General features: G+C 46.1%; 1 protein-coding gene across 1 annotated transcript in view; it reads right to left on the bottom strand.

Annotated features, from left to right (window-relative positions):
• CACNA1B (calcium voltage-gated channel subunit alpha1 B) overlaps positions 1-12,129 on the bottom strand; it is an 856,833-nt gene that overhangs the window by 303,399 nt on the left and 541,305 nt on the right. Inside the window, exons 10-11 of the mRNA XM_069241492.1 lie at positions 10,502-10,591; positions 5,017-5,226 (exon numbers count right to left, since the gene is read on the bottom strand). Of these exons, the coding sequence (XP_069097593.1) occupies positions 5,017-5,226; positions 10,502-10,591 (300 nt within the window). The remainder of the gene's footprint in view (positions 1-5,016; positions 5,227-10,501; positions 10,592-12,129) is intronic.

Genomic DNA, 12,129 nt, shown 5'->3' with positions numbered 1-12,129 from the left:
AGGGGGGCCACGCGGCCGCCCTCCTGGAGCCACCACCCAGGGCCAGCTCCTGCTATCATACCCTTGGGAGACAGCTGTTTGCTTTTGCTAGGCACAGTTTCCGCCAAGCAAAAGCAAACACTAACTCTGCTTCCAGCAAGTGGGAGCTGTCAAAATGCTCACACTTTCTGGAAGCAGAGTTTTTAACTGTTTCCCTGCCCTCAGATAAGCGGACAGGGAAACGGATAAAAGTATTGCTCCCACATGGAGGGAGCTGCATTTCCAGCAGCTCCCTGCATGCGGGAGCAATGCCAGCTCTTAAAGAAGGCGGAAAGCCAGCTGGGACCGCAGGGACCTTGAGGCTCCCTCCACTGTATCTGAAATGTTTTGAAAAAAATGGTGGCCTCTCCTGGAATAAATATGCAGGACAGGAATCATTCTGGCACAATGTTTTATACACAGAAATTAAGCCTCAATGGGAACCACTTACAGATATAAACAAAGCAGGTGCCCAAGTTGGCGTACTAATCATCCTAACTTCCTACGCATGACCAAGGCAAAGCAAGTGTATTTTTTTGCATTTCCATCTTCAAAAATGATCTGTAATCCTTGAATGGTGTATGCATTCTGGCTTTTTTCGAGCGCAATATCGCATGAAGTGACTGTGACAAGTGGGTTCTTTTTTGTCATCTGCTGCTGAGACCAGAGGTTGTGTTCTCCCTTTTAGAAACTACAGGTATGTAAAATGGCATAGAAGCCTCCATGGACAACACTTAGGGGTTGCCGGGGGTCGCAGCAGTGCCTTTGCGACCCCTGGCCTAAGAGGTGGCAAAATCTGTGTCAGGAACATGAGGACAGCTTGACCTCATGGAAGTCGGTTGGGGCTCCAATTTCCATGTTTTCTGCCAGTGTTTTATTACACTAATAGTGAATAATACATTATTCGCTATTAACGTCATAAAGAATGGAGTGCGACTAGCTGGAACACGACCCTCCCTCAGCAGCTAAGGCAAGTACAAAATGCTTTTGAAAATATGTTGCATGTGTGCTTGCGTGTGAGAGCCTCTTTATGTGAGAGTTAGTGTGTGTACGTGTGAACGTGTGTGTATATGCTTAAGCATGTGTGTGTGAGTGAAAGTAAAGTTCAAATGCTGTGTGATGTCACTTCCGCTACCCCTGGGATTTTGGTGAATTGATATTCAGGGAAGGCCCGTCAGACACAACCAAAGGCGCAGTGTGGCACGTGGTTGGATGGTTATAGGGGGTTGGCCGCACACGGCCAGAGGCCATGCGTGGTGGTGGTTGGATTAACGAAAAGTAATTACAATTACTTAACGTAAAATAAAATCAAAGAAATTCACAGAAAAAAAACAAAAGTTACAGGGATGTTATAGTTAGGAAATAGAATTGCAAAAAGGATAGAAATTCACCTTAAAAAATCAAAGGTTAGAGGGACATTATAGTTCGGCTCACATTACAATTGTGCAAAACCATAAAAATTCAGTGGTTAGTAGAGTTATTTCAAGCAACTATAACTCACGCCCTAAGGTAATTATAACCCGCGCCTTCACCATACACTGCTAATTACCCCAGATATTACATCACTCATTACATCTTCTACAACATCTTTGACAATATGACTGCAATATTTGCAGTAAACTTATTGTTGAGAAAACTGTGCATGTAGATTATTATATATATATATATATATAATATATATATATATACATTTACATTTATATACATTTCCTGAAAAAAACAAAGTAAGGTTATAGTTAGGTGAAATGTTCTGTAAAATCGTGATGTTTTAAACTCTAAAAACCACTGAAATTTGCCAATTAAGTTATCTTAAGTAAAAATAACTCATGCCCTAAGGTAACTATAATTCGTGCATCCGCCATGCATAGATTTCTGCGCATTGGACCCCCTCCCCAAGCTCTCAAAGGTCCCAGGGACCCATCCCTGTGGCCTTCTTTTCCCTTGGGGTCCCATCCACAGAAGTCAAATTCTAAGAGGAAGGGGAAAGCAGCCCCCTTCCCCGAGCCTTAATAGGTCCTTGGACTCCATTCCCCAGGCCAAATATATTAAAAAATTAGGTAGGGCTGTGTATTCCACCCACCTTAGACTCATCATGCCCCGTGGATCCCATCTCCTGAGGCAGCATTTTATTATAAAGGGGAGGGTGGCTACACTGTCCCCACCCGGCGGATGTATGTTTAAAGCTGCCGCAGGCTGGGAGCAGACTCCCGCCAGCTGGGAGCAGACTCCCCCCCCCTTAGTATTTAAGACTATAGAGGTGCATGTTAAAGGAGAGCATACCTTTCACTTCTGATTTGCAGGTTGACCTGACCTTTGTCCCAAAAACAGGGACATGTATTTAAAGGGACATTTATTTAAAATTAACAAAAGCGTTGGCAGGTTGACCTGACCTTTGCCCCAAAAACCGGGACATTTATGTGAAGTTCTCCTTAGGCTCCTCTCGCTCACAGATAGGAGGAGCACTGCTGGCGATTTTTGGGGCCACCAATAATTGTGGCCAAGGAATCAGTGAAATGGGCCACATAGTCACCCCCTAACCCGATGCACCCTTAAACCTCTGAAGGAATATCAGAACTCATTGGTTCACACTTCCAGGTGACACGTTCGCGCACGTTCGATACTCCCTACGCACAACACACACGGCAGTTGAAAAATGCAATAAATGATTTCCCGCTGGCAGTAATTCAGCTTGAGCTAAAACCCCGCTCAGTCACAACATAACACGGACCAAATGTCAGTCTTTGACAGATCCTTCATTTACACTTGAGTAGAACAGCGGGGAAGTAGCAGGTCAGTATTAAGTCGAATTTACAGATTGTACAAGCCCCTGGCGTGTTCAACAGCGTGGTAGGCGGGAGTGATGGTGAGTGGTGCAGATGCGCATAGGCCTCCGTCCTGGAATTGGGAGGGGAAGCTTAACTGAACGGTAGGGATAAAGGGGGGGCAGTGGCAAGAGATGTGGGGTGACTAGGGAGCCTACAGTGTAATCAGTGAGATCCATCCTTGGAAAATCTGGGCCGATGTGCAATAACAGAGCTGTGCAGAGGACCAGTAGCGGAATAAAGTTATTACTGCAGATCTGGACTGTACTGCAATAGCAGAGCTGTGTGTAAGGCTCAGGGGCGTAACTTAGTCAGTGAGATTCGGGGGTGTGAATCTCAGATTTCCCAACTAAAAAAGCAGTGGGCTAGAGGGGGAAACTCAAGGTCTGCCTACTCGATTTCGAGGCGGGCGACTGGAAGTTTTATGCTGATGGAATAAAATTTACTCCATCTGTGTAAAAATTCCTCTGAGGGCCCAACGGAATAGGTATATCCTGGTTGTGAGTGTGTAAAGGCAGGGTGCCACCCTTTCTGCGTTTCTTAAGTCTGCCAGACCCTTATTCAGAGCCTCTGTCTAGTGTGGCACGGTGGGCAAAAAATGATGGTTTTAATGCCACCCCGAGAGATTGCCAGTGGTTAGACTATGTGCAAGCATTCACCCCAGCACCTTTTGGGTTTTTGATTGCCAGTAATATGCTAGGATACCTGAGACTGGCAAAGCTTTCCAAGCCTACTACTGGCAATGGTTTTGAATTCCAAAAAGTAGTACATTTGCATCCATTCAAGGAAAACTTGTATGGGTGCACATTTGCTGAGTTTCTGGTAAACCGTTCACTATAGACATTTAAGTTACTGATCCAAAAAATGAGCAAGTTTAAACCTCTGAGTGAAAACAGGACAGCAAGGAAAACCAACACTGGGATACCAGACCTGACTGAGGTTCCCTAGCCCCAACTACCAAGCCAAGAAAGCATTTTGGGGAGGGGGGGAGTCAGACTGAAAAAAGAAAACCTAAAGCTACACCCTTGGTGAGGCTCACCAGTGGAATTACAACACAGCTACAGACCTGGAGGTGCAGTGGTAGAACCATGCATGAGGATTAGCAGTGACTATCCGGACCAAGGCAAGGTGCATTGGCAGAACGGTGCATGAGGATTAGCAGTGACTATCCGGACCAAGGCAAGGTGCATTGGCAGGGCTCTGTGTGAGGCCAGAAGTGGAACAGCAGGGCAGCGGCAGGCCTGCACTGAGGTGCATTGGCAGAGTTGTGTGCGAGGCCTAGCAGTGGAACAGCAGGACAGCAGGAGTTCTGGACTGAGGTGCACTGGGAGAGCTGTGTATGGCTCAACAGTGGAATAGCAGGACAGCTAGAGATACGGGCGAGGTGCATTGGCTGAGTTGTGTCAGGCTCAGCAGTGGACCAGCAGTGGACCAGCAGGACAGCTGCAGACCCGCACTGAGGTACAGTGACAGAGCTGTGTGCGAGGCCTAGCAGTGGAACAGCAGGACAGCTGGAGTTCTGGACTGAGGTGCACTGGCAGAGCTGTAAGTGCGATGCAGTCTTAGATGAGCAGGACTGCTGCATGTCTGGATTGAAGTACTGAAGTGCGGGATGTGTGTGTGGTCCACCAGTAAAACAGCAGCGTGGATGAAGTTCTAGAATGAGGTATTTTGGCAGATTTGCACCTGAGGCCTAGCAGTGACATATCCGGAGAACTCTATGTCTATATAATTAGGAGCACTAAGAGAGCTCCGTGCGAGGAGCCGCCTGAGATGCAGTAAGTATGACTGAGGTACACCGCTAGATCGCTCGGGCTTGGATTAGATTACCTGGCAGAGGTATGGAGACTTTACGAGTGGATTCGCGGTAATGTGGCAGGGATAGGTTCACGTGCACTGAGCATGGAATCCAGCAAGCTAGACTGAGCCGGGCTAGATACAAAAGTTAGCAACGGGAAAATTTGCAAATCAGCCTCCACTGCAGGAATTTAGAGAATCTGATGGTTGGGTCACGGCAGTCCATCCTTCCCCCCCCCAAGAAACCCTCAGTCTGCATCACGCCGGGAAAAGTCAGTGGCAGGTTGGGCCCTGTTGGCAAAGGTGTGTGTGTGTGTGTCGGGGAGGAGGTGGGGGGGGTTCACTAATAAAGCGGAAAGGTTGACAAAAACAGACTTACATAAGGCATCGGTGAGCCACTGGGGCTGCTCATAATGCACAATGGCCACGCACAGCGTGTTGAGCGCCACCACACACAGGACGAACCAATAGAAACTCTGCGCTTTCACCATCCGCCGGATGAAGAAACGGAACATCTTCTCTTTCCGACGGAAATAGGAGGAGCTCTCATTCTTGGCACTTTTCAGGCTGGCACGGGCGAACGGAGAACCTGGACACCACGGACAAGGTACAGGGAGGGAGAGAGAGGGGGCATTTACGAGAGGCACAGTACCACATTTCAGAAGTCAACAGTCATGAAATACTACAGTACACAGCACTGCAACAAGGTTCAGGTGGCATAGTCTACTGGCATGGCAAGGATGCCTCGGCCTCAAATCCAAGCAACAAGAATGTGTATCACTTACCCCATGGTTTGAGAGTAAAAGAAAGCTGAAATTGATATGGAGTGGGCACATCACACCCTGGTCTTAACCGTGGAGGTTATGTTTGTATTTTAACTATGATCTCTAACAGAGACTTGCCATGGGATCTACACTATCTTTTCTGTTGAAAACTTTTTAAAGTATATAAATATTTTTTTTTCTGTTCTTCCTGGGCTTTTTCATACTATGTTTCGAACAAACTCTATTATCATTTTTCAATTATTTCGTGTGTTAACCCCAGGCCTCCCCAGTGGAAAGAGGAGACAGTGAAAAGATGGCCATTCTTCTCACCTCCTTGCAAGCACAGCTGCTGTAGGCCACTCTCCTCCCTCACCCCACACATATGAAGCCACTCTGACCGAGGGCAGCCACTCTCTCCAGCTCACTAGGGGAAAAAGGGGAAACGAGTGAGTGTGCAAGTGAGAGGACACATAGGTCCTGGTGATGCTATTATATGGGCACTTCTCACTTTTCATCACAGTATCTTTGAGTTATCAGTTATGAGGTCACTGGAATGAGCTTCCGGAGGTCAGTCACATTACGTGCAACTGCAGCAGCGGGCAATGCTGTCCACAATAACCCACCAGACCACCATCGAACTGGACACAGGAGGCTAGGTCCTCCTCAAATAGTCTATACCCGTTTTCTTTACAGGAGATTTATCTAAGTTACAATAGGCTTATCAGAATAAATCAGGGCTGTAGACAAGCTTTTGGATGCTCAGCCTCCTTGTGTGTTTTTCTGGGAAAAACACTACATCTTTCACATGTATAATGTCTCTACATTAATCAATGGGTTACATATTGTTTGAGAAAACTGAATGATCTGTACCATTGATGGGCTACCATCCTGTTAACTGGCCACCTACAAACAAAAGAGGAAACCAGAAAAATAACATCCTCGCCCAACCTAAAAAAAGGAGAAGTAGGCTGGCCATCTGGCTCAGAAGAGAAAAGTATTCCTTCTAAAATGGATGCAAGTAAATCTAGGTCCTTTGGATTTTACCCACAGCAGTTGTACTCTAACAGAGCCTAAACATATCATGGGACAGGAATGGAAACAAACAGAACTTAAAGGACACTGTCAGATTTATTTTCTCTTTTATTGTCTATTGCCTCTCTACTATTTTAAATAAAACCCAGACATTAGGGAAATTACCTCTTAAGTGGGAGTGCAAAAGTAGACCTCACAGATGTATTATTTGCAAGTGCGTTTGTCTATATGGGGTTTTAATAAGAGACATTAAAAAGTAAAGCATATCAACCCACTACATCATTTAGGGATGAGCCTTCAAGGGCATTCGCTAGCGCATGCATCTCGATTGCAAGACTCTGTTGTTATCTAAAAAAGGGTTGGAGCCACCCATTGTTTCCCATTTGTTGGATTGCGTGGCACACTTCTTTAAAGTCTCATAAATTGTTTCTGTATCCCTAGCATCATTTCCATTTCTGTTTGAGGAGCAAGGCCCGAGCACTGATTTATTCAACGTAATCAGTGTCCGTCTGCTGCTCCCAAAGTGATTGAGGCACTTCTTTTAACTTCTAGGGCCCTGCAAACAGAAGGAATGTGACTGGCAAAAATTTGCCTAGCAGAACAAACTAAATTGCAAAGTTTTATTTCCTATAGTTAACCATTTTCTTTTATTTTCCCAAGTCTTCTTTTCTCACTTTGCACTCCTGTTTTGTTTTGTTTTTGCTCTTGGGCGAAGTTCTCAAAAGATGGTGATTATCTTGTTCTAAATATTGTAAAGCGATATTGTTTCTTATGTGTAATTCCCGAAATTATGCTTTAACACATAATCGTGCAGCCCAGTGCACTCCACTCCAATCCAATCCGCCCCACTCCCATCCAAACGAATCCAACCCACCTCACTCCACTCCACAACAATTCACCGACTCAAACCCATTGACCAGACCAATCCTATCTACCCCACTCCAATCTACCCCAGCCCACACCAAACCACTCACCCAAATCCACTCCAATCCACCCCAATCCAATTCTCCCAATCCATTGTGCCCCACTCCAATCCCAAAACAACCTGCACCACTCCAGTCCCAAACAAACAATCTGCCCCTCTACAATCTGCCCCACACCAATCCAAAACAATCTGCCCAATTCCATTCTAAAACAATCTGACGTACTCGAATCTGCCCCGCTCCAATTTAAAACAAGCTGCCTCATTCCAATCTAAAACAATCTGACCCACTCCAATCCAAAACAACCAGTCCTACTCCAGTCCAAAACAATCTGCCCCACTCCAATCTAAAACAGTCTGCCCCACTCAAATCTGCTATACTCCTATCCCAAACAATCTGCCCACTCTAATCCATAACAATCTGCCCCAATCCAAAACAGTCTGCCCCACGCCATTCCCAAACAATCTGCCTCAATCCAATCTGCCCCACTCCGATTCATAACAATCGGTTCCACTTCAATCTGCCCCACTCCAATGCCAAACTATCTTCCCCACTCCAATGTTCCCCACTCCAATCCGAAACAATCTGCCCTCTCCAATCTGCCCCACTCCAATCCATATCATTCTACCTCACTCCAATCTAGCCCACTGGAATCCAAAACAATATGCCCCACTCCAATCTGCCCCACTTCAATGCCCCACTCCATCCCATTTCACCACGCTCCAATCCACCCCACTTAAATCTATCTAACACCAATCTACTGCAGCACAATCCAATCTACCCCAATCCAGTCCACTGTACACCAGTCCAGTCCACCCCACCCACCCCACTCCAATCCAACAAAATACACCCAATCCAAACCACCCCACTCACACCAATCCAACCCACTCCAATTCAATCCAACCCAATTCACCTACTCAAATCTATTCCACCCTACTCCAATCCATCCCATTCCAATCCAATCCAGTCCACCTTAATCTACCCACTCCGATTTAATCCACCCCACTCCGGTCCAATCACTTCACTACAATTCAATCCACCCCACACTGTCCAAATCACCCCACTCCAATGAATGGCACTCTAAAAATCCAGCCCACCCCAAAACGTCCACCCCACTCCAATCCAACCCACCCCACTCCACTCCAATCCACACCACATCAATCCAATTCACCCCATTCAGTGCTTGATTTGTATATAAAAATGTCCCAGTGCCCAAAGGTCTTCTCTGAAACATGCAGCTGCTGCAATTAAATGTGCGAGCACAGAATGCTGAGGCAGCGTAATCCTGAAGCCATCTCGGGCCTCTTTAATCCATTCAAAGCCGCTCCCTGCCTCTTCAGCTCACTCTTGCAGCTTTCTGCTTTCACCTTTTGTGATGCTTTTTCGCTTTTTTCTTCCTCCGTCTTTTCTATAAGTGTCCTTTGCTCGCAGTAAAAGATTGAGGCAGAAAAATAAGTGCCAGCCCTAAAAAAATAAGTCTGGACACCTGCACTGGAAACCATCGGCTCAAATTAAATACTGACCCCACTCCACTCCAGTCCAATTCATCACAATCCACCCTACTCAAATCAAGTTCACTCAAATCCAGTCCACTCCACCCCAAACCAATCCTCCCTAACCACCCCACTCCAATCCACCCCACTCCAATCCATTCCACTTCAATCAACCCCATGCTAAAAATCCATCGCACTCTAATCCATGCCACTCCAATCCACGTCACTCCAATCCACTCCACTCCAATCCAATCTACCCCAATCCAATCCACCTCACATCAATCCATCCCACTCAATCCAATCCACCTCACTCAAACTCAGTCCACCCTACTGCAACCCAATTGACAGCACTCCATTCCACCCCACTCCAGTCCACCCCACTGCAATCCAATTGACAGCACTCCATTCCACCCCACTCCAGTCCACACCCTTCAAACCAATTCATCCGGATCCAATCCACCCCACCTCAGTGCAATCCACCCCACTCCAATCCACCCCACTCCAATTCAATCCACCCCACTCCCATCCAATCCACCCCACTCTAATTCAATGAATCCCGTCCAACCCACTCCAAACCAAGCCACTCCAATTCGATCTAATCCACCCCACTCCAGTCCAATCTAAGCCACCCACTCCACACCAATTCACCCCACTCTAAACAACCCCATTCCAGTCCAATCTACCCTGTCCCAACCCAATCCACCCCTCCCCAGTCCTATCACTCCAATTCAATCCACCCACCCCTGTCCAATCTAATCTATCCCACTCCAATTCACCCCTCTACAGTCCTTCCCAATCTAATCCACCTCACTCCATTTCAATCCGCCTCCTCCAGTCCACACACTCTAATCCACCCCACTCCACCCAGTCCACCCCACTCTATACCAATCGACTCTACTTTAATCCAATCCACCAGACTACCTCAATCCACTCCAATCCACTCCACCCTATTCTACCCCACCCCACTCACACCACAACACCCTCTGCCACAGAACCACTGAACTTTCCTCTCCTCTACTCAACTCTATGACACTCTACTCCCCCTACTCCACTCTGCGACACTCTACTCCAAGAAATCCACTCAACAACACTACTTCCCCACCCCACTCTATGACACTCCCCAATGCTAACTTTTAGCCATGCTGAACAGCAGCCATACTGGTGTCCAACAATGGCAAAAAACACATTGCCAAGCCGATAGCTCTTGTATAGCCGAGACCTATTGGCTTTGCCAATGCTTGTTTAGTTACTACAATGAATCAACAAACCAACTAATCTTGTCTTACTCCATATCTGCACCGTTTGTTTCTGTGGTAGAGAGTTGTACAGTCAATCTGGTTAGAAAAATATGTTTTTGTTGTGGCTTTAGAACAACTATTATGTTAACATGTGCACATTTTTAATTTACCTTTTTGTTGAGAATGCTACTCAACACTGGTTCTTTCTAAATCCAGCAGAGCAGCAAATGCCAACAAAATAGGGCACGTGTTCTCCCCGCTGAGCAGAGTTCAGTTTCGTAATCTGATTTTGTTCCTAGAATCAGGTTGCTGAGGCAGGCAGCCTATTCAAGGAGCACAAAGGATGCGTGATACTGGGAAAACAAGTGATGGACGGATAGCACGAGCCGGAGGGAATGAGTCCCCGGCACTCACCGACAGAGCAGATATCCGTGTAGTGGTCATCGCCCTCCTCTGCGTGGATAAGGTCGTTCTTACTTTTTTTGATGGTTGCTCTTTTTAAGACTGTAGAAAAGAAACAGAAGATTTTTTTTTATGGATTCTCTTTTTATGACTGTAAACGAAAAGCAGAGGAAAAACCTGGAAGAGACAGGTACACTGTGAGCATGAAACATGGACCATCCAACGTTCTCAGTTGGTGGAATTCAGACTCCTAAGGCCAGACACAACGCACTATGGTAAGACACTACATTTTTTTGGAGAAGACCACACAACCACAGTTCTCTTCCCCCCTTCCCTCTACCTTATTCGCTCCTTTCCTCCTCTTCTAATTTCCCTTTTCAATGTCTTTTGTCCCAGCTGAGTGCTTGCAGGCAATCTTAGTGTTGCCGAAAGTGTTGCATAAATGGGCGATGTCTCCTAACCTAAACCGGTGCACTGCCTCGGTGGCAGCACCGCTTGCCATCATGACTCCTGAGTCTTTAATATCCGTAGGGCCCGGCTACCCCAAATATGTGCCGTCTTCGTTTGTAATATGGACTCGGGACAGGACTTTGTGCATAACTAATAGTACAAAATAAAGTTTTAGCTAAGGGACGGATTTAGAGTTTGTTGGAGGGGTTTACTGCGTCACAATGTGACGGATATCCGTCTGGCGTAACGCAATTCCATTATAGTCTATGGAGCTCGTAATGCAGCGGATGGGATACCCGTCACGTTTGTGAAGGGGTAACCTGTTTGGTGAGCTCTAAATCAGACCTTAAATGCCATTCAATAAAAGCATGGACCAAACAATGAAGGCAAATTAAGACACTTATGGTTTTCATAATAAATGCCAAGAAGTGCAGTAACCAGTGCTTCAAAGGCTGGGTTAGAATCCCATAGGTGGGTTCTTTCACAGGATCACACCCAGAAGATGGTACAGGGTTGAATTTCCTATCCAGGGCTGAAAATTGGTGTACTGTGAGGCCTCTTGTTTCCATCTTAAAGTCTGTGTTTGGTGCATTCTGTCATAGTAGATGTCTTGCTCCTAGGGGTCAAAAGAAGAGTGACTTGTCCCTGAGGATGGATAATGAGATTGTGAATGTAAACCTCTCTATAATCGAGGGAGTTTCTCTTGGAGGCGGGCTCTATTTATCTCGTTGAAGAGACTGTTTTGTTGCATGCATTACTTAACTGATGAACTTAGGCTCATATTTATAATTTTCTAGTCATTTTTTGATGCAAAAGTGGCGCAAACGTACAAAATTCAATTATATTTTGTAAGTTTGTGCCGCTTTTGCATAAAAAAAATGACGCAAATGCGGCGCTAGATAAGTATAAATATGGGCCGAAGTATCTTCTCTGCAAAACTCAACAGGTCTATCAAAGGGGGCGGAGCCAGGCTGACAATGGACCTGATCATGTGTCCTAGCACAATGGACATAGATGGCGTACTAGTTATCCACACTCCCTTAAAAGATGCCTCGGTCGTCCTGAATTTGACTCTCTTGTTTAATATAGCTGATATACGCAGGAGTTTTACATAAATCCTACAAGGCAAACTTTGAGCTTTTCCCAGCTACCTGTATGTATAAGCTTCACTTGCAGGAGAGGTTTTTGAC

The sequence above is a fragment of the Pleurodeles waltl genome, chromosome 6, assembly GCF_031143425.1.
Source record: "Pleurodeles waltl isolate 20211129_DDA chromosome 6, aPleWal1.hap1.20221129, whole genome shotgun sequence".
Taxonomy (NCBI): Eukaryota; Metazoa; Chordata; class Amphibia; order Caudata; family Salamandridae; genus Pleurodeles; species Pleurodeles waltl.
This window is presented reverse-complemented; position numbering and strand designations above follow the sequence as displayed.